Raw genomic sequence first — 23,721 nt, forward strand, 5'->3', positions numbered from 1 at the left:
CTTCAATAGAAATGCTGCAGCTGTGCCACTCTAGTGCTTCAGTGTTAATATTCACTACAGTGACTGTAAGTGCCTGATCAGGCAGGTTTTTGTGCTGGTCTGTATCACTGTGTGAGAGGGGTGCTGTCATGCTGCTGACAGTAATAATCTCCAGCGTCATCTGCTTCAACCCTGCTGATTTTAAAAGTGAAGTCGGTGCCAGAGCCACTGCCACTGAACCGGTCTGGGATCCCAGAGGGACGAGAGTTAGTGCTGTAGATGAGAAGTTTAGGAGCTTGTCCTGGTTTCTGCTGATACAAAGCCATGTAGCTTCTAGCACTGGAACTGGTTTTGCAGTTGATAGTGACCGTGTCTCCTGGTGACACCGACAGGGATTCGGGAGTCTGAGTCACAAGGATGTCCCCTCTGGATCCTGCACAGAGAACAACATTAAAATAAAGTTTCATAGAGTAACTGTAAATCAAATCCAGTATAACAAAGAAATAGGCAGTATTAGCGTCTAGATTTAAAAGGGTAGTTTCAATCACCCTGGTGACAGTTCTTATAATTAAGAGCTATTATAGTCTCAAGAAACAAACCCGCTCATCTATCTAATGAGACTGAGAATATGTCTGGCAGTCAGGGATTTCAGGGTCACAGCTGTCATTATTGACATCTTGGTAACAAATTATTTTATGGTGACCTGTCCCCTGCTGCTTTCCTTACCCCGAATCCAGAGGACAGCGAGGCAGAGAAGTTGAATTTGTGAAATCATCTTGCTGCTTCCAGACTGAAAGGTAGCGAACTGCGGAACATAAAGCATTAACCTGTAACATTTATATCTGCTCCATGGAGCAGGGAAATGTCACATGGGTGGAAATATGCAAAAGATCTCTATGTAAATGTGCATTTCCTGTGGCCCAGTGTGGAGACTGTAGGGAGGAGTAAAAACCATTGAACTGCAATGAGAGTTGCAAACCTGCATCAGGACAGCACGTGGCTCTTCCATTCCGTGTCCCTGAGTCTTCTCTCTGGTTACGTCTACACTGCCCATGTATTTCAGAGTAATCTATTCCGGAATAGTTATTCTGAAATAGCTTATTTCGAAATAGCATGTCTACACTGGAGCGAAGCCTCAAAATTAGTCCGAGGCACGTTTCCGTAATGTAGACATTCTATCTCGATTTAGAGCCCCAGGAGGCACTAAGGAGGAATAAATTAGGATTTCCCTTGTTAGGGGCTGTTTCGAAATAGCAGAAGTGGAACGTCTACACAGCCCCTATTTCGAAATAACTATTTCAGAATAGGCATTATTCTTCATAGAATGAGGTTTACAGAAGTCGGAATAAGCCTTCTGTTATTTTGAAATTATTTCAAAATAATGTTATTGCTGTGTAGGCACTCGCATTGTTATTTCGGAATAACGGCCTTTATTCTGAAATAACTTTGCTGTGTAGACACACCCTCTGTAAGCACTAGTTTGAAACAGTGTGACATGATTGCTGTCAATGGAGTTCTGATCTGTACTGGTATCCATCAAAGACGGCATTAGTTTGCCCCTGTGCTGAATGTTCTAAGCCTGGTTGCTTGTAACCATCTTGATTTGTATTCAATGTGTGTATTCTCCATTGGCAAGATTCTTTATGGCTAGAATTTCCTTGTCCTTACAGCAATAAAAATTGGAGTTAACTAATATCAGCTATCACATTTTAGCTGGCATCAGTCTCATGGAGACAGGAAACACAGGGACCAGCTAGTCTGTGTATTTACGGTATGTAGTTGTTACAGCACAGTCAGGGTTCCCCCGATGCTGCTCCCCCGTGGCAGCAAGAATAGACTCCCGCCAGCCAGCAGAGTAGAGGGGGTTTATTGCTTCTCCAGGACACAGCACAGCATAGACATGATGTGGTTACAGGAATCAGGGCCAGAATGCCTCAGACCCCTTGGGTTAGGGGTCCATCACGGCTAACTCCTCAGCTTAGGCTGTTCCCTTTAAGTTTCCCAGACAGCAACTGCCCCTTCCCCCAACATTCACTTCTTTTGTTTCATCCCTTCCCTTAACTGGTAGAACCAGTTCGGTCACTGTCATGGGAGCCCTCAAGATGCCTTCCACTGGGCAATGCTTACAGACAGAGGCCAGTAGGCGTCATCCACAGCCCGCAGAGCAACCAGCCAGGCACTGACACTATATCACAGTGGTGTATTGACAATTTTGAATTCCTAGGTGGCTATAGATTTCCCCCCATCTATGGCATGTTCTGCAGATGTCTCTTAGGCCATTTTCCTATTAGTCAATAGAATTCCTGTTGTGAATAACACCTGGTTTTGCTGTGGGTTAGGAACATGATGAGCTTTTATTGATAAGTAGCATGACATAATATATTCTACGTGTAAACTTATTTGTACATGTAGACTTATCCAAAAGGCCCTAGGATTGTATCAGCATGTCAGTGGGAGACTGCACGTACCTACTGAGAACAAGGAGAAGTGAACAGTAGAAGGGACATGGCTGAATGTGATAAAGTGAATCACCAGGTATCTCAGTGTCAGAGCTCTGTGGCTAAGTGGGGGAACTGGCCTGCTGGATGAAGTGTCAAAGACAGAGGGTTACTCTGTGTGACAGCAACAGTTTCGCTGGTTCCGGGAGTGATTAGGAAGCAGCTGCTGCACTGAGCAATAGAATCTCCAGAGAGCAGGGAGGTTTTTGTGCTGCTCTGTATCACTGTGTGAGAGGGGTACCGTAGAAATGCTGACAGTAATAATCTCCAGCATCATCAGTTTCAACTCTGCTGATGGTGAATGTGAAGTCGGTGCCAGACCCACTGCCACTGAACCGGTCTGGGACCCCAGAGGGACGGGTGGAGGCGCTGTGGATGAGGAGCTTAGGAGCTTGTCCTGATTTCTGTTGGTACCAGGCTATATAGTTGCTTACACTGGAACTGGCTTTGCAGCGGATAGTGACTGTGTCTCCAGGAGACACTGCCAGGGATTCTGGAGTCTGAGTCAGCACAGTCTCCCCCTTGGCATCTGGCAGAGAGGAATAAACATTATATGACAAACAAGGAAAATTAAATGAAATATTATTAAAAAAGGAAAGTTGTAAATAATGCCTAGCTTTCCATCGGACCATTGATCCACTTAGTTACATTAAAGTCTATGTCCACTGGAATTGTCCCTGGTGATCTCCTGGGATGAAAGATTAATATTGATTTGATGAGGAGATCGATGATAATTAAAACGTATTGTTCTTACCCTGAATCCACAGCGCTAGGAACCAGATCAGATGAGTCTGTGAAATCATCCTTGTTCCTCTAGCCTGACAGTCACTGAGACTCTAAGGCAGCAAGTTGAAGAAATGAGACTTTTATATTTGTCAGAGATTGGAAGGCAAGGGCACTCAGGTGGAAATATGCAAAGCAGTTTCTCTGTTTAAATGGGCATTCTCTGTGGCTTGGTGAAAAGGGAAAGCCGTGTACAGCCTCTGGTCTGAGGTTGCAGCTTCAGTAGATGAAACTGAGTGTTATTGTTTGTCAACTGGGGTTTTTATAATCATTATAAGGTTTAGATCAACATGCAGAGTTTGTGCCTAAATCACTGCTACAATATGGCCAGTTTCAGCTGTGTTACTGATTTCAGTGGCTCTGCTGGTATTGTAAAGTGCTATTCAGCTCCGACGTTACTGCATTTAGATTAAAGTTAGGTGTGAACCAAAATCCCGGGTGCAGGATAAATAGGAGTTTGGCTGCACATTTGAATGCGACTGTCACGACTGACCCCTCTCTCTTTAAAGGGCTGAACTGCAATTCCGAATCCTACCTCCTTGAAATGTTGTTAAACGCGGATCTCCATCTGCCTCCAGTATGTGCAACTCTGTTCTGTCTGTAGCTTGGATCCAGCAGCACATTCATGGACAGCCCCTAAGGGTTATAGCTGATTCACACCTAGAATCACCTGCAAGAGCCATGAGCACTGCATGAGATATTATCAATTAAAGATCTTCCTGAAAAATGCCATCATCTGTATCAGCAACCGAATCCATTAAAGAAGTTTGCATAAAGTTTGTGCTGGTGATAGGCGATGGATTGACAGCTCCCAAATTCTCTTCTTCCATGAGGAGCAAAAGTAAACTGTATATGGACCCTCTCCCAGGGCTTTCTCCCACCTGTTCTTTTGTTGGGTCCCTTGTGCTTCTGCCCCCAATCACCGCACAGCCTAGAGAAGGCACAGGTGTGTCAGGGTCATTGGTGTGGTGAGGACCATGCATCTGTCCTGACTCTAGGGCTGTCTCCTTTTTCTCCATGGCCCAGAGACAGCAGGACTGTGCCAACAAAGTTTCCCTGGGCTAGCCTCCTGTTGTGATCTCGTCTCTCCAGGGTACACATGAGTATCTGTGGAAGAGTTAGTTCTCACTTAGGCTACATTAGATCTCTGAAGGCTTTGGGGGAGCTTGGTTAAGTTATTTCTCCTCTACCTCAATTTCTCCATCTGGATCTATCATGCCCCTCCACATAGAACACTTTTTAGACCAGTACACGAAGACCAGCAGAAAAGTGCTAATGGCACATGACTCTTCCATGGTCTTTTGCTGCCCAGACCCTGCTGTTGTCCTGGAGGTGCTGGAAAATGAACTCATTAGCTGACACTGGCTGCTGGCTGGCATGCATCTTTTTTCTAACTTCCTAACTGTCAGGGTGGTTAAATGCTGGAATAAGTTGCCTAGGGTGGTTGTGGAATGTTCATCAATGGAGACATTTGGATAGAGCAGGTTAGACTATGAGGGATGATGTAGATGGTGCTTGGTCCTGCTGTGAGGGTATGGGACTGGACTTGATGACTTCTCAAGGTCCCTTTCAGTTCTATTGTTCTGTGATTCCCTGTACATGAGTATAAAAGTGAACAGGATGCACAGAAGCTCACCAACAGGATCCTGGCTGCAAAGATTGGATGAAATAATTATTGAGTTGAATATTTTCCTTGAAGGAGCCAAAGTCAGTGGATTCCCTTCCAGTTTATACCTCAGAGAAGAATTTGACCCTCGGGTTTGTTTTTTGTTTAAATTAGATAACAGCAAAAATGTTCTGAATTTAACACACGCTGTGTCTCTCTCTAGTGGTGGCTCTCAGTCTTGGGCTACGTCTAGATTGCAGACTTCTTTCAGAAGAAGCATTTTTCAGAAGAGAGCTTCCGAAAATTTTCTTCCGAAAGAGAGCGTCCACACAGCAACAGTGCATCGAAAAAGCAATCTGCTTTTCTGAAAGAGAGCATCAAGACCGAATGGATGCTCTCTCACATGTAAGCTATAATTGCTATGGATGGAATGGCCACCAGGGCACTTGTACTTTTTCCTCTTTCCTTTTCTTCTGAAAAAATTCCCTCTTCTCTGTCCACACATGCCTTTTTGCAAAAGAGCTCTAATGGAAAAAGGCTTTTTCCTCATAGAATGACGATTACCATCGCCAGAAAATCCCCTCTGTTCATTCAATTTTCTTGCACAAGAACACAGTTTTACTGTGTACATGTTCCTCCAGTTTTGTTCGAAAAATGGCCTTTTTTGTGACAAAACTGTGTAATGTAGAGAAACCCTTAGTTTCCGATTAAATTCTGAAGGGAGATTTGCTCTGTAGGATATGGTGTTGGTGAGGCAATCAGATTCCTGAATCAGAGGTTTTCTTGCATTCTCTGTTTGTTCACCTCTGTTGCAGGAAGAGTCTGTATGTTTAAATAAAACAAGTTATGCTTAGGAACATAAAGCATTAACCTGTAACATTTATATAATCTGGGTGTGCAATATGCGAATGGAGTTCAGAGATGAAAATTCACACCTGGTCCATAAACAGGCATGAAAAGGGAAGTGTAGGGGCGATGGATGACATAGGCAAGGTCAACCAGTCACTCCTGTGTACAAGTGTCTCTGTGTTAAAGTGACAGTTGTGCTGTGGTCCTGGAGGTGCTGGGAAATGAACTCATTAGCTAACACTGACTGCTGGCTGGAACATGTGGGTTTTATTTCTAACTTGCTAAATGTTAAGATGGTTAAACACTGGAATAAATTGCCTAGGGAGGTTGTGTAATCTTCATCACCGGAGACATTTAAGAGCAGGTTGGATAGACATCTATCATGGCCGTTGTAGATGGTGCTTGGTCCTGCCATGAGGGCAGGGGACTGGACTTGAACTCTCAAGGTCCCTCTAGCTCTTGTATTCTGTGATTCTCTGTACATGAGAATAAAAGTTAATAGGCACACAGAAGCTAAACAATGGCTTCCTAGCAGGGGAGATTTGGATGAAATAATCGTTGAATTAGTTATTTTCCTTAAAGGAGCCAAAGTCAGTGGATTTTCTTTCAATTTATATCTTAGGCTGTATCTAGACTACATGCCTCTGTCGGCAGAGGCATGTAGATGAGGGTTGTAGGCAAAGGGAAATGAAGCCGCGATTTAAATGATCGCGGCTTCATTTACATTTACATGGCTGCCGCGCTGAGCCGACAAACAGCTGATCAGCGGTTTGTCGGCTCGCCGCTAGTCTGGACGTTCCCCCTGTCGACATCAAAGCCCTTTGTCGGCAGCCCCGGTAAACCTCATCCCACGAGGAATAACGGGGCTGCCGACAAAGGGCTTTGATGTTGACAGGGGGAACGTCCAGACTAGCGGCGAGCCGACAAACAGCTGATCAGCTGTTTGTCGGCTCAGCGTGGCAGCCATGTAAATGTAAATGAAGCCACGATCATTTAAATCGCGGCTTCATTTACCTTTGCTGAATAAACAAATCTACATGCCTCTGCCGACAGAGGCATGTAGTGTAGACGTACCCTTAGAGAAGAATTTGATCCTCTGATCTCTTAGTTTGGAAATTAGCTAACAGCAGAAATGTTCTGAATTTAACATACTCTGTCTCTTTCTCTAGTGTTGTCCTCTTGTCGGCTGATCAGAGAAGGCAGGCAACTGAATAGTGGTGTAATATGATGGAGCATCATAGAGTAGTGATGGGATATGATTGTATTTGCTGTGTGTGGTGCAGTAGGGACTGGCCTCTGATTTTGCTTAACCCTAAGAAACTCACCCTTGTTGTGTGTTTTGACTTCTATGCCAAAAAGTTCCGTAGTGCTATTTAAGTATGAAAGAGGAGCGTTTTCATCCTGTGCTAGCAGTGGTTAGACTTACACCTCTGGGTGGAGAAGTTACTGTGAAGAAAAGTCAAGAGGAACAGACAGGTGCCTGAAGCCTGACCCTTGCACGGTTCCCATACTGAGAGATGCAGGAGCAAAACACTGGGCATTTGTACAAGAAGCAGGTAATTCAGAGAGCAGAACTGTCTTTGTGTTTCCAGGTGGCGCTGTTACATAGTCTTCCATGTTTTCTATTCATGTGTGAGCATATGGTCACTTTTTGGAAGGCACGCTGTGGTGGTAGTTTGGGTTATGCATGGTTCTGAGGAAAGGGATCTAAGTGAGCAGCAGGAGAGGTTGCTATCGGTCTTAGTCTGATCAAATTCTTAAGGGAGATTTGCTCTGTGGGATATGGGTGCGGGTGAGGCAATGAGATTCCTGGAAACAGAGGTTTTCTTGCATTCTGTGTTTGATCACATCTTTTCCAGGATAGGGTCTGTATGTGTAAATAAACAAGTTATGCGTAGTGTATTTACACACAGTGCTGTTGATTTCTCTTATTCCAAGAAGCTGGGCCAGACATCTGCTCCGCATGGGGAAAAGACACTTATATTAGCATTGGGGAACTGTTGCAATGCTACGTCTACACTGTGGAGGTATTTTGGCATATCTCTGGTATCCTGAAATAACTATTCCTTGTCTTCAGAACAAGCCTAGTCTATGAAAATATAACGGGCTCGCTACTCCAACGTCCCTGTAAACCTCATTGCATGAGGGTTAAGGAATGTTTCAGAATAGTGCTTTATTTTGAAATTTGATGTTGGGTGGACAGTGCCAAATTTCAAAATAAGCTATTTCAAAATAAGATTGAAATAAGACATGCAATGTTCATAGCACAAGTTATGTAGGTTATTTCGAGGTAAGGGTCCTGTGTAGATTCACCCTTGGTAGGAAAGAGACAATAGTATCAAAATGTCAGCAGTGGTCACAGAGGACTCTGACGGGTGTTGCAAAACTGATCAAAATGCTGTCGGAAATATAATGTAGCAGTTATGGATAAGAAGCAGCAGTTCACTGAAAGGAACAAGATGGGGAGGTTTTTGTACGGGTCTGAATTGCTGCGAGAGACGAGCTCTTGCTTTGTTGACAATAGTAATCACCAGCATCTTCAGCTTCAACTCTGTTGCTTGTGCGAGTGTAATCAGTTCCAGACCCACTGCCATTGAACTGGGTTCGGTCTCCAGTCGGCCATGAGGTAGCACCATTGAGCTGTGTTGTAAGAGTTTGTTCCAGTTTTTGTTGGAACCAATCTAAGTTGTGAGTGTTATCATTAGTGAGGCTTGAACTGGATTTGCAGAGGATTCCAATTGTATCTCCAGGAGACACTGCCTGGGATTCTGGCATCTGAGTCAGTACAATCTGTTCACTGGAGTCTGTACAGGCAGTCCCCAAATTACGCGGATCCGAGTTATGTCGGATCCGTACTTACGAACGGGGCTTTTCTCGCCCCGGAGGATGCGGGTGGCGGGACCACCCAGACGCGCAGTGGTCCGGCCGTCCGCGTCCTCCAGGGTGAGAAAAGCTGCTCCGCGTCTCCCTGGTCTGCTGGGGCCCCCCAGCAGACCAGGGAGACGTGGAGCAAAGCCGCGGAGGACACGGGCGGCGGGACCATGGCGCGTCTCAGCGATCCTGCCGCCCGCGTCTCCCTGGTCTGCTGGGGGGGGGGCAGCTAGTGCCCCCCCCCCCCCCCCCAGCAGACCAGGCATTTCTCGCTGACTGGGGTAGAGCAGCTGGGGCGCTGCCAGGTTGGTCCCGCAGCACCGCTCCTCGGTGCTACTGGACCAACCCGGCAGCACCCCAGCTGCTCTGCCCCAGGCGTCCCCAAGTCAGCCGCTGCTAAAACTGACCAGCGGCTGACTACAGGAAGTCCAAGGCAGAGTTGCTCTGCCCCGGGCTTCCTGGAATCAGCCGCTGCTGGTCAGTTTCAGCAGCAGCTGACTTGGGGACACCTGGGCTAGAGCAGCTGGGATGCTGCCGGGTTGGTCCAGTAGTGCCGCACCTCGGCGCTGCGGGGACCAACCCGGCAGCACCAGCTGCTCTACCCCAGGTGTCCCCAAGTCAGCTGCTGCTGAAACTGATCAGCGGCTGATTCCAGGAAGCCCGGGGCAGAGCAACTCTGCCTCGGGCTTCCTGTAGTCAGCCGCTGGTCAGTTTCAGCAGCGGCTGAATCTGGACGCCAGTTCCGACTTACATACAAATTCAACTTAAGAACAAACCTACAGTCCCTATCTTATACGTACCCGGGGACTGCCTGTATATTAATTAGTATGTACAGGTACAGTCTCTTGCTAGTCTGTGGATTTGGCATAAATATGCATATAAAATACATCAACAGTTCATTAAAATACGTACTATCTGGTCTTTAAATAGTCTCATATGTCTCTTTCCATAGTTATGGAAGTTCATCATTCTGAAAATGATGCCAATGTTAATTCTGAGGTGGGTGTTATTTTCCAAATTATTTTCAAGAGCTTGTATGTTTCTCAACCCATTTTCTCTCTCAGTTGCAATTAGGAGACACGTTTCTGGAAGGCCACTATCACATCCAAATTCAGATCCCTCTTGAAGACCCACTTAGACTCATAGACTCATAGACTTCAAGGTCAGAAGGGACCATTATGATCATCTAGTCTGACCCCCTGCACAGTGCAGGCCACAGAATCTCACCCACCCCTCCCAGAATAATCCTCAGATATTGAAGCCTTCAAATACTTTGAAGACCCCAAGATGCAGAGAATCCTCTAGCTGTGATCTGTGCCCCATGCTACAGAGGAAGGCGAAAAACCTCCAGGGCCTCTGCCAATCTACCCTGGAGGAAAATTCCTTCCCGACCCCAAATATGGCGATCAGCTAAACCCTGGGCATGTGGGTAAGACTCATCAGCCAGATACCCTGAAAGTTCTCTATAGTAACTCCTATCATCCCTCCATTGACCTATTTCCCACTGATAATGAATGGTCAATTAGTTACCAAGATCATGTTATCTCATCAAACCATCCCCTTCATAAACCCATCTAGTTTAGTCTTGAAACCAGATAGATCTTTTGCCCCCACTACATCCCTTGGAAGGCCGTTCCAGAACCTCACTCCTCTAATGGTTAAAAACCTTCGTCTAATCTCAAGTCTAAACTTCCTACTAGGCAGCTTATATCCATTTGTTCTTGTGTCCACATTGGTATTAAGCTTAAATAATTCCTCTCCCTCCCTGGTATTTATCCCCCTCAGCCTTCTTTTGGTTAAGGTAAACAAGCCAAGCTCCTTGAGTCTCCTTTCATAAGACAGGTTTCCCATTCCTCGGATCATCCTAGTGGCCCTTCTTTGTACCTGTTCCAGTTTGAATTCATCCTTCTTAAACATGGGAGACCAGAACTGCACACAGTATTCCAAATGGGGTCTCACCAATGCCTTGTATAATGGCACTAACACCTCCTTATCCCTACTGGAAATACCTCGCCTAATACATCCCAAGATTGTATTAGCCTTTTTCACGGCCATGTCACAATGGCGGCTCATAGTCATTCTATAATCAACCAGGACTCCGAGGTCCTTCTCCTCCTCCGTTACTTCCAACTGATGTGTCCCCAGCTTATAACTAAAATTCTTGTTATTAATCCCTAAATGAATAACCTTACACTTCTTACTATAAAATTTCATCCCATTGCTAACACTCCAATTTACAAGATCATCCAGATCTTCCTGTATGATATCCCGATCCTTTTCTGAATTGGCAATAGCTCCCAACTTTGTGTCATCTGCAAATTTTATTAGGACACTTCCACTTTTGGTGCTAAGATCAGCAATAAAAAGATTAAATAAAATTGGTCCCAAAACTGATCCCTGAGGAACTCCGCTAGTAACCTTCCTCCAACCTGACAGTTCACCTTTCAATATGACCCGCTGTAGTCTCCCCTTTAACCAGTTGCTTATCCACCTCTCAACTTTCATATTAATCCCTATCTTTTCCAATTTAACCAATAATTCCCCGTGTGGTACTGTATCAAATGCTTTACTAAAGTCGAGGTAGATTAGATCCACTGCATTTCCTTTATCTAAAAAATCTGTTACTTTCTCAAAAAAGGAGATCAGGTTGGTTTGGCACGATCTACCTTTTGTAAAACCATGTTGTAATTTGTCCCAATTGCCATTAGCCTCAATGTCCCTAACTACTTTCTCCTTCACAATTTTTTCCAGGATCTTACATACTACAGATGTCAAACTAACAGGCCTATAGTTACCCGGGTCGCTTTTTTTCCCTTTCTTAAAAATCGGAACTATATTAGCAATTCTCCAGTCAAATGGTACAACCCCTGAGTTTAGAGATTTATTAAAACATTTTGCTAATGGACTTGCAAGTTCATGTGCCAGTTCTTTTAATATTCTTGGATGAAGATTATCTGGGCCCCCCGATTTACTCCCATTAAGCTGTTCAAGTTTGGCTTTTACCTCGGATATGGTAATATCTACCTCCATATCTTTAGTCCCATTTGTTAAGTTACCATTATCCCTAAGCTCTTCATTAGCCTCATTAAAGACTGAAGCAAAGTATTTGTTCAAATATTGGGCCATTCCTAGATTATCCTTAACCTCCACTCCATCCTTAGTAATTAGCAGTCCTACTTCTTTTTTTTTTTCCTATTTATATGGCTATAAATCCTTTTACTATTGGTTTTAATTCCCTTTGCAAGGTCCAACTCTGCCTGACTTTTAGCCTTTCTCACTTTGTCCCTACATGCTCTAACCTCAATAAGGTAGCTTTCTTTACTGATCCCTCCCATTTTCCACTCCTTGTATGCTTTCTGCTTTTTCTTAATCACCTCTCTGAGATGCTTACTCATCCAGCTTGGTCTAACACACCTGCCTATAAATGTTTTCCCTTTTCTAGGGATACAGGCTTCTGACAGCTTCTGCAACTTTAACTTATAATAATTCCAGGCCTCCTCCACTTTAAGATCCATAATTTCTTTAGTCCAATCAACTTCCCTAACTAATTTCCTTAATTTATTAAATTTAGCCCTTTTGAAATCAAAAACCCTAGTCTCAGATTTATTTTTGTTTATCCTTCCATTTAATTTAAACTGAATTAGCTCATGATCACTCGAGCCACGGTTGTCCCCTAACACTTCTCCCATGCTACCATTTCTTTAACTGCTGTTCTCAGATTCTGATCTCACTGGCGTAGGAGGCATCCTTTCTGCAATGTCTGGGTGCACCTAGCATGTTGTGAATAGGATGTTCATGAACAGAAATCTCTGAGTATAAATCCTGTAATAGCAGTGATGGTTGCATGCATATATTTAGGGACTGTGCCCTTACATTACATTTGTACATTAATTCACTCATTAGGACTTGAGTCTCCTAAGAGATTTTCAAGTTGTCTGTTTTCCTGAGCATATTTGTGCATGAACAGCAATTGTCAGGTTTGGACACCATCCTGTCTGTGTTGCTGTTAATTTGATTTTCCTGTGAGCTCAATATGCAAATATAATTCCCAAAATCTCTGGCTTACTCTGCTCTATTTCAGACCTGGGCAGAGAGGCAAGTCTGTTTTCCTTCATCTGGGAAATCTTTGTTTATCAGCCCTGCCTGGTTCATTTGGTTTAAAAATATTTTCAGTATGAACATTCAACTTGCTAATTGCCATCCATCACACAAAGATCATGGTGACTGCATCACCATGGTGATCTAAGTTTTCATTTGCTACCTCCCTGTGACGTTCTTTGTAGCTAAACATCAGGACAACAATGTGTTAGATGTAGCGAGTTGGTCAGGCTAGGTAGGAGTTAGTGTTACATAACCATGAACCCTTTTCCAGGAAATCTTAAAGATCTCTTAGGCTTTGTCTACACTAGTGGATTCTTGTGCCAGAAATATGCAAATGAGGGTAAGCATGGAATATCACTGAGCCTCGTTTGCATACCTAATGAGCCCTCATTTTTCAGAAGAGGCTCTTGCACCAGAAGGAGCTGTCTACGCTGACCTTTTTCGCTCAACAAAGCCCTCTTGCACAATGCCATTACTCTAATTATTTTTCCTAACAATCGTTTTGGAAAGAAAACCATTGCTTCTTCTATTTTCTAATAGATAATTTTAAAATGAGACTTGAAAATGTTGATTTGGATTCACTTTGAATTTAAATTCTCATTTTGGTTTTTACACCTTGCCCCCACATTTTAACTTTGAAATTCTGAAATTTCCAGTTGTCTTTCCCCCCTTTCTTCCTTTTGAGTACAATATATTAGAATAAATGATATCTTGTAAGTTTCTCCAACCTTGGTCTCACTTTTTAGGTTATTTTACTTTTGCAACGCTTTAATTTTTCAAAGTGTCTCCAACTGTAGAAAAATTAGACAATGACCAAAGGAAAAATGAAATTAACTCTGCCATTTGGTAAGGTTCTCAGACTTGGGGAAATCTTCAAAAGTTGATGACTGATCACGTTACACTGCTATAATATCAGGGGTAACATAAATTCCAGCCCATAGGCTATTGCCTAGTGAGGGATCAAGAAATGACAGGAAAGAACTGCCTGGAGGAATAAGGGTAAGTGAGAAGTGAGTGTCTCATACATGGGTGTGAAAGTTAGTTAAATTTCCTATAGATACAGTTGAATTTCAACAACACTTAGGAAATGGGGGGGAGTAGTTGTGTTAGGACAGTACCTATAAGAAATTTAAGTGTTGGATGGAGTGAAGTAGGCTCAGGCAGTGGTTAGGGTGTCCATGGTGGTGTCTGTGGGCTCTAGGCAGTGGGCTAGAGAGTGTGGGGACTCAGAGGAGGTGTGGGGGGATTCAATCAGCAGGGCGGGGGGGTTGAGTTGTGGAGGGCGTGTGCATGATTAAAAGTGGGGGGGGGGCTCAAGGCAGGCTTGTGGAGGGCCTGGGGTGCAGGAATCAGAGGGTTGTGGGTTGGATGGTTAAGGGAAGGAGGCTTTGTGTATGTGTGTGGGGAGCTTGGGGCTGGGAGTGCAGCAACAACACTGCCTGGCCGCTGAATTCCTAATGCGGTAGAGACTATACTGCCTGGCCACCTGAGCATTGCGGCTGTAGTCTGCATGTGCTGTGACTTCACAGCCTGGAGCTCGTTCCGGCAGCATCCAGAGGTCTACCCGCAGCGGGTTGGTCTCTTATGTGTGTGCTGCACCGGGGTGCACAGGCTTACTTTCACCTTAGCCCACATGCCCTGTAGGGGGCAGCAGTTTCACAGGGCTGGTCTACACTGAAAAGTTACCTCAGCATAGTCCTTCAGGGGTGTGAAAAATCCACACCCCTAGAGAAGTTGATGGAACCCCCAGGATCAACCGCATTAGGTCTGTAGATAGTGTGACTGGGCAGGATGCAGCTGGATCACCAGAGGAACAGAAACTTAGGCTACATCTTCAGTAGAAATGCTGCAGCTGTGCCACTCTAGTGCTTCAGTGTCACTACTGACTATGATGACTGTGTAGGCTGACAAGAGCAGGCAGGTTTTTGTGCTGGTCTGTATCACTGTGTGGGAGGGTAGCTGTAATGCTGCTGACAGTAATAATCTCCAGCGTCATCTGCTTCAACCCTGCTTATTTTAAAAGTGAAGTCGGTGCCAGAGCCACTGCCACTGAACCGGTCTGGGATCCCAGAGGGACGAGAGTTAGTGCTGTAGATGAGAAGTTTAGGAGCTTGTCCTGGTTTCTGCTGATACAAAGCCATGTAGCTACTAGCGCTGGAGCTGGTTTTGCAGTTGATAGTGACCGTGTCTCCTGGTGACACCGACAGGGATTCGGGAGTCTGAGTCACAAGGATGTCCCCTCTGGATCCTGCACAGAGAACAACATTAAAGTAAAGTAACATAGAGTCAGTGTAAATCAAATCCAGTTTAACAAAGATATGATGCAGTGTTAGCACCTCGGTTTTAAAGGGTAGTTATAATCACACCTGGTGACAGTTCTTGTAATTAAGACCTACTGTGATCTTAAGAAACAAACCCACCCATCTATCGAATGGGACTGAGAATATGTCTGGTAGTCAGGGAATTCAGGGTCACAGCTGTCATTATTGACATCTTGGTAAGAAATTATTTTAAGGTGACCTGTCCCCTGCTGCTTTCCTTACCCCGAATCCAGAGGACAGCGAGGCAGAGAAGTTGGATTTGTGAGATCATCATGCTGCTTCTAGATTGAAAGGTATCAAACTGAGGAACATAAAGCATTAGCCTGTAACACTTATATCTGCTTCATGGTGCAAGGAAATGTCATGTGGGTAGAAATATGCAAAAGATCTCTATGTAAATGTGCATTTTCTGTGGCCCAGTGTGCAGACAACAGGGAGGAGCAAATACCAATGAACTGCAAGGAGAGTTGCAAACCTGCATCTGGACAGTACATGGCTCTTCCATTCTGTTTCCTTCTGTCTTCTCTCTCTGAGCACTAGATTTAAAAAATATGACATGATTGCTGTCGATGGAGTTCTGATCTGCTTTGGTCTCCATCAGAGCCAGTGTTACTTTGTCCCTATGCTGAAGAGAGCAGACAGGTTTTTGTGGTGGTCTGTATCACTAAGTCTGGTCACTGGTAACCATCTTGATTTGGATTCAACGTGTATATTCTCAAGGTCATTGGGGTTTTCAGGGAAGGGTGCAGAGATCACAAGATTCTTTATGGCTAGACTTTCTTCGGCCTTGTCTTTACAGCAATAAAAATTGCAATCTCATGTCAGCTATCACATTTCAGCTGACATTAGTCTCATGGAGACAGGAAACAAGGGGACCAGCTAGTCTGTGTTTTTATAGTGTGTAATGTAGTGACAATTTAGAATTCCTAGGTGGCTATAGATTTGTCCCCATATAAGTCATGTTTCTGCAGATGCCATTTTCCTTTTAGTCTATAAAACTCCTGTTGTGAATAACACCTGGTTTTGCTGTGGGGTAGGCACATGATGAGCTTTTATTGAGAAATTGTGTGACATGTAAACTTATCCAAAAGGCTGTCAGAATGTCAGTGGCAGACTGCACATACCTACTGAGAACAAGAAGTGAACATTAGAAGGGAAATGGCTGAACGGGATGTCGTCAATCACCAGGTATCTCTGGGTGAGAGCTTTGTGGCTAAGTGGGGGAAATGGGAAGAGTCTGAGGCTACCTCTACACTGCGTGGTTTTTTTTTGGCAGAAGATATGGAAGTGGAATGCTCATTTGCATATATTGTGCTCTCATTTACATATCCTCTTCAGATTCTTTTTGCAGAAGAGGTTTTTGTGATAAAAAGCCCTGTGTATCCGGGCCCATTTGTTGGAAAAAACCAAACAAACCTTATTCCTCAAAAAGTGAGGTTTACAGGGGACCGAAGGCTACTGTGTCTGCCAGCGACATTTTATCTGGTTCCATGACTGGTTGGGAAGCAACTGTTGCACTGAGCAGTATAAACTCTGGAGAGCAGGGAGGTTTTTGTACTGCTCTGTACCAGTGTCATAGAAATGCTGACAGTAGTAATCTGCAGCAGCATCATTTTCAACCCTGCTGATGGTGAATGTGAAGTCAGTGCCAGACCCACTGCCGCTGAACCTCTATGGGATCCCAGAGGGACGGGCGGAAGTGTTGTGGATGAGGAGCGTAGGCGTTTGTCCTGAATTCTGCTGGTACCTGGAGCCACTGCCAGGGAGAAACACCTGTCCTCCCAAAAATGGAATCTGCATAAAATAATAAGATCATAGGACCACTGAAATAATTTAATGTCTAACAGAAGGAAACTGCATCTTTAAATTTTTCCCAAATATTATTTTGGAAGATGTTGGTAAACTTTACCCATTTTCTGTTCTTACCATCTATCCAAAGCACAAGAATGAGTCCCAAAGATTATCTTGATATTTCTTGACTGACAGACACAGAAGGATCAAGCATTAAATCCCTAGTATTTATATATACCTTTCAGAACATGGAAGTGGCACAAGGATGGTACTAAGCAATACAGCTCTATGAAAATGTGCAGTCCCTGTTCCGCAGTATAGAGGTTGCAGAGAGAGAGCTGTGCCCATTACATCCTACTTAATGATAGGGAATGTTGCATACAGAAAGCAAGCACACAATGGAGCCCTTAGGCTCAATTTTTGGTGTTACCTCAATAGCTAGTGTTTGGTTTGCAGGTAACATGTAACCCTTTTTGGGGATTGGGGATACTTCTTTGCTGGACACTCTTGGAATAATTTTCATTGCGTGTGCACAAACAGGAAAAAGTTTATGATATCTGAAGGCCAGAGGCTTGATTTCCTATAACATTTCACTTGTAGAATAATTTACACCTGTGCAATGTGCGTGCAAAGTAGGTGTTAACACTGACAGTGATCTACCTTGTTAAGGATTGTATTCAGGTATAAAATATTGTTTTTTAAAAGCTGCATGATCCACTCTATGTTTCCCTTAGGTTGTATCCCAGTTGTGTTTCCTTGAAGGGAGGCCATTAATAAGATCACTTTGGACACAGGGAAGATGGACACACATGCTAAATGTCTCAAAGTATACTCAATGTAATGAAGTTTAACTCATAAAACCTTTTAAAAGGTTTATTTGTAAAGTCTCAGAATTGCACAGTTGTTTCATCAGATTCCCAGGCTCTGTGATTCCTAGTTATACCTGATAGGCTGTTATCTGATGAACGACTACAACTGCACACCTGTAAAGTCTTCATCTGAAAGCCACTGCCCCATTGCCTGCCCTCCTGCCTGCAGCTTTAAGGTAGCATGTTTCTCTGATGAGGAAATGTAATAACTCATCATCCCTGATGGACTTCTGTATCACTCAGTGGTGCAAGTGGGCTGCTATGGGTCAGCACGCAGTACCAGCAAGTTATTTTTAGCTATGTTTGGCTTACTGGAAAGACTCCCTGACAGCCATTCTCATCCCCTTCACTGGCAGCTGTGTCTCTCTGTACAAGGCTGGAGCCTGGAGGGAAGATGGGAGTGCTGTGGCAGCTAGAGGAGCTGGTGATGTTCTGCTCCTTCCCCTACTGCCCTGTCCAGGGAGGAAAGGAGCAGGACTGCCAGGACTGCCCCCCCCCCCCCAGTCCTGTACACAGATGCAACAACTCCATGGAGGGACGGTGGCAGGGAGGGGAGGAGAGTTCGGCTCCTTTCTCTGCTGGGAGAGGTAGAACTGCCAGCAGCCACCATACTGCTCCCAGCCTGCCCTCCCCCACAACAGATAATGTGGGATGAGGCCTGGGGGAAAGAGTAGGTTGGGGCGGGACAGGGTGGAGTCACATGGGAGGTCATGTAGAGAGGTCACATGCCCCCACCCCGCCATGGTGTGCCCTCCCCTCCTGTACGGATAAGACTTTTTGTTACTTCTACCACCAGTGTAACGCCCCTGGACTGATACCAGCAACAAACCTAGAACTGCCTCTTCCCTAGCTGCTTTCTCCATCTTCTGTAATGAAAATGTGTCTCCCTGCATTCAAAGACCATGTTGGGTAACCTGTGCCCTGCTGTGGTGTTTGCCCTACAAATGAGTGGTTAGTTGAAGTCCTCTGGGACCATCAAGTCCTGTGTTTGGGTGATTTTGGTGTTGAAAAAAAGCGGCATCCACCTCTTAGGTGGTCTATAGCAGACCCCTCTTGTTTTTGACCCTTTTGAACCTTAGCTAGAGTTTGTCAATGGGTCAGGCTCCCGCTTCTGTCTCAACCTCAGTGCAAGTGTATTCCTCGTTTCTATGCAAGTCCTCGCCTCCTCCCTTTTTTCCTTGCCTGTCCTTCCAAAAATGTATTGTAAAAAGGTTGCAGGTACAGAAGAACTTCTCTTGAGTCCAGGGGTGAAAGTAACTTAACATTTCTTGCAAGTGCTGGCTGTCCTCTTGCAACCCAAGTCCCTGCCCGTTCTTTCAATAGCTCCCTGCTGGCTTTTCCTACAACTCAGCCAGCGCTTGTTAGAGCTGTGCACCACTCTCCTCTGCCCAAGTCTGAGGAAGGGGCATGAGGTTACAGAGCTGATTCCTGCATGAATTTCTGCTTCCTTTTGGAGGAGCCCTGCTTAACCAGTTTTACAGCACTCAGACAAGCGTCTAATGGAGCCTGGGACTAGTGGAACTAATACAAAAAATGAGACTGTAGAAGGGGTGGTTGTGTTCCTTCTTTTAAGACAATAGGTAACATTGTAGATATGCAGGGCCTCCTGTAGGGCTGGAACTTGCTGTACTGATTCAGATATGGTAAGTACTGCAGGGAAATGGAACTTCCACTCTGCTTTTGTTACTCATGCCCGGAACATGGTGTCCTGGATGCTTTGAGAAGATAGCAGGACAGCTCTTTGTCCACCCGGTCACCTGACTGTTGGGAGGTGAGATCCACCCTGTAAAAGAAAAGCACTTTTCTGGAGAAGGCAAACAACTGTGTATGATGCAATGAATTGTGAAATGAATTCAAGACTTGGGGACTCTAGAAATGAAATGAATAACTGTGAGGTGGGAGGCTCTTGAAGCAAGAGATTCCCGCTGCCCAGCAAGTCTGCTGGAAGCATGATTGCAGGAGGCAGCTGACATACAGAGGAACTGAAAACAGAAGAGAGCAGGGAGGTTTTTGTATTGGTCTGTATCACTGTGAGAGGGTAGTAGTTACCCTGCTGACAATAATAATTCCCAGCATCATCCGCTTCAACCCGGCTGATTGTAAAAGTGAAGTCAGTGCCAGACCCACTGCCGCTGAACCGGTCTGGGATCCCAGAAGGCCGGGTGGAGGCGCTGTGGATGAGGAGCTTAGGAGCTTGTCCGGGTTTCTGTTGGTACCAGGCCATGTAGCTGCTAACACTGGAACTGGCTTTGCAGTTGATGGTGACTCTGTCTCCTGGAGACACTGACAGCGATTCTGGAGTCTGAGTCATCACAATGTCCCCACAGGAGTCTGCACAGAGGAAAGCAATTAAAGATTTAAATCAAGGAGAATAGTGTTTAACAAATGAAAGCTCCATCCACTGATGTTTGGGTACTGAAGCACTATTACAAATTAGATAAAGAAATACATTTTTTCCTATTTATTCATCTCAAAATAGTTAATTTTCATTCATGCTTGTGAGGTGCTCAAATGCTATCAGATCGAATACCACAGAACTGCCTGTCAATAAAGAGAGTAATTAAATGAAGTCAATATCACCTCCTCCTTGTTCTTACCCTGAATCCAGAGCACTAGAAGCCAGAGAAGATGAGTCTGTGAGAGCATCTTCATGCTTCTAAACTGGCACATACAAACACACTGGGTTCATAAATGACCCATTTATATCTTCTCCGTACAGAGGGAAATGGCTCTTGGGTGGAGATATACAAAGCAGCCACTCTAGATAAATGTGTGTAAGTGAACAAAGAAGGAACTAGATGTGCCAACTGTGTTGGACGTGATCCTGGAGGTTTCCTCATGTGACATCATCTTTGATTAAAGATTAATAGTTAATTTCTGGAGACTCCAGGACAATTCCTGGAGGCTTGGCAATACTTCTGAGAGCACAGCTCCTCCCGAATATATATGGACAGGGGTCACGATGTGGTCTTTGCAACTGATTTGTGACTCACCTTAGTGTCCATGTGTGGGTGGGTGTGTATTTAATTTTCTTTGCCCGAGTACATAAGTTAGATCCCTCCATATGTTCAGAGGGATGGTTTTATGTCAGGCTCTTTGTCTTACCTTGTGTCTGAGTCCACCGGATTTCTTCACTAAATTTTAGACATTAAAAAAAATGAGATGAACATGAGTTGTGTAGCGAAAGAGAGTCCATAAAGTACCATTTTGTCACCAGCTAAATAAAAACATTGCCTTTGTGATCCCACTGATTCCCCTCCCTCTACTTAATGCCTGTTGTAAAAAGGTTTGTCCCTTTGGCCCAGCTGGCGTAGTGGATTGGATTGAGGCAAAGCAGTAGCAGGGTTGTGCAGGAGCTTGGTGGCATGACAGTGCCCGTGGTATCTCACTTCTTGTGGATAGTAGGTTCTCAATACATCACACAGTCAGGGTAAAGCAATGTGGTTTAGAGGGATGGGCTTCATTTCCTGCACTCTGTGGAATTGCTTGATGAAGGAAAATCTCCCTCTTCACCTTTGTTCTGCAGCTTGTGGTTCAGAAGAGCAGAGGTTAGAATGGATTGAAAAGCAGATGAATTTTCCTCCTTAAAAGATGGACTCTAGTTCAAATAGGAATTATTCTAGGGAAGTCTCATGGCCTGTGTCACACTAGAGGATCACAGTGGTCCTGTCATAGATTCAGAAGCCAGAACCCTTCAATGTACAAACTCACTCACAAGTCTGGAGATCTCAACGAGGAGGCTGAGACTGTGCACTTGTATCTGTGTGTGTGTGTAACAGCTTGGGACAGTTGTTAGCGAGTGAGCTGGTGGCCTTCAGTGCATGTCGAAGATGAAGTCAGGAGAAAGAAAACTGCTGTGCGGTCTGTGCTAGTGGAATCAGTCTGAGAAACACTTGAGGAAAATCACAGACTAGCAGACCCAAAGGCCCAGGGAATAGAAAAAAGGCAAATAAAATGGCAACATCAGGAGAAATAACAGTAAAATTCTTTTGTGCCACTTGGGGCGCCAGGGCAGGGAGTCGTGACCCCCATTCCATTTAAAGGCTGGAAACCCAGGGCCGAGTCCCCCCTGCTCCACTGACACTTTATTTATCCATAGGGGAACAGATTCATCAGGAGAGTCTGAAGGATATCAAGATATCCAGCTACAGAGAGGTTAGTGCTGAGAGGTGGGAGACCCCCATTCAAATCCTTCCTTGATCTCAGGCAGAGGGATCAACACCCTACGTGAGTCCTCTAACCACTGGGCTACAAGTTAGACGGTGTCAAGTATCAGAGGGGCCCAGCCTTCGTTCCCTCAAGCCAGGACGTAAACTCCCGCACAGTGCATCCAATTTGTACAATGCCAGGGAGAAATGTCATGTGCTTATCACAACAGCATGGGCTATATGAAGGCCTCATTCTGCCCCCATTGTAGTCAGTGGGTACTCTTGTCTTGACCTCAATGGGAGCAGATGGGGCCCAAAGAGTTCAGTGAAATCCCAGGAACAGGGTGGCGTTTGAGCACTTATGGGCTGTACATTGTCATTAGGAAGGCATCCTTTTCTCTCCCTGCCTTAAGCTCTTCTTCCTCATCAATTGTATCAAATAATTGTATCTCATATGCTGCACTTTTAGGCAGAACTTAGCAAACTAAGAAGGTTCTCTGATTTATGAGACTTTACCCCACCTACTGGTGATTCAGCGGAGATGATGGTATATATGGTTGTGACTATTTTCTTCCACTATTTGATCTGAGGAAGTGGGTCTGGCCCACGAAAGCTCATCTTCTAATAAACCATCTTGTTAGTCTTTAAAGTGCTACATAGTCCTGCATTTGGCCTCAAAGAGGTATCTAAAAGGGACTGATCCAGCAGCTCCAATAGCAGGGCTGTGTCTACACTGGGCCACTTATTCCGGAAAATCAGCCGCTTTTCCAGAATAAGCTGCGAGCTGTCTACACTGGCCCTTGAATTTCCAGAAAAGCAACGACGCTCTACTGTACAAAATCAGCCACTATTCCGGAAAAACTATTCTGCTCCCGCTCGGGCATAAGTCCTTATTCCGGAACACTGTTCCGGAAAAGGGCCAGTGTAGACAGCCCAGTAGTCTTTTCCGGAAAAAAGCCCCGATCGCGAAAAGGCAATCGGGGCTCTTTTCCGGAAAAGCGCATCTACATTGGCCACAGACGCTTTTCCGGAAAAGGGGCTTTTCCGGAAAAGCAGCCTGCCAATGTAGACGCTTCTTTTCTGGAAAAACTAAAAACGGAATAGTATTCCGTTTTAAGCATTTCCGGAAATTCATGCTAGTGTAGACACAGCCCAGATGTTTACAAGAGTCTATCTAGGACAAAGGTAGGCAACAAAGGAAGCCCAGTTTGGCCAAGGTTAGCCTCTGCAGCTCCCATTGGCTACGGATTACCATTCCCAGCCAATAGGAGTGTTGGACAGTGGTGTGGACCAGGACACCACTCGCTTTATTTCTCATTGGCTGGGAACAGTGATCTGCAGCCAATGGGAGTTGTGGTTGCTGGTACCTGCAGAGCATCATGTAAAAATAGTAGTGGCGGCCCTCTGGGGGCGAATCCTGGCAGACGAGATCCAATCCATAGTCCAGTACTTGCCCACCGCTGGTGTAGAAGGAGAAGTTTAAATGAGGAAAGCTACAGCACCATGCTGGAAAGTTCTGTCTTGTTGGGGCAGGGAGGTTGTACTCTCCCGACTGTGGTAATCTCCAGCGTCTTCAGCTTCCAACTCGTTACCTGTGAGGGTGAAATCCGTTTGTCCATTGCCACTGAACTGGGTAGAGCCTCAGAGGCAAGGTTGGAAGCCCCACAATGACTAAGAAGCTTGCCCCAGTTTGTGGTGGTCCTACCCTAAGCCATTGCATTTGTTCCAGACCAGCTTAATAGTCGAATTATCTGTTAAACCTCATTCCATGAGGAGTAACAGCTAATTGGAGTTAGGGATTTTCTTCGAACTCCCGTTTCACTGCCGCGTGTAGACGCGGGCAGTTATTCCAGGCTAGTCAGTTTCCAAAATGGTGACCGCCTGGGAACATGCTAATGAAGCATG

General features: G+C 45.0%; 1 long non-coding RNA gene and 1 gene segment (V, D, J or C); one reads left to right on the top strand and one right to left on the bottom strand.

The window, feature by feature from the left end:
• LOC102457694 (Ig kappa chain V region Mem5-like) overlaps positions 1 to 20,331 on the bottom strand; it is a 255,818-nt gene extending 235,487 nt beyond the window's left edge. Inside the window, 2 exon segments of the V gene segment in view lie at positions 19,705 to 19,999; positions 20,266 to 20,331. Coding sequence covers positions 19,705 to 19,999; positions 20,266 to 20,320 — 350 coding nt within the window.
• The window catches only part of LOC142829702 (uncharacterized), a 415,915-nt gene that overhangs the window by 224,613 nt on the left and 167,581 nt on the right, over positions 1 to 23,721 (top strand). The window lies entirely within an intron of this gene.

The sequence above is a fragment of the Pelodiscus sinensis genome, chromosome 5 (genome assembly GCF_049634645.1).
Source record: "Pelodiscus sinensis isolate JC-2024 chromosome 5, ASM4963464v1, whole genome shotgun sequence".
NCBI lineage: Eukaryota > Metazoa > Chordata > Testudines > Trionychidae > Pelodiscus > Pelodiscus sinensis.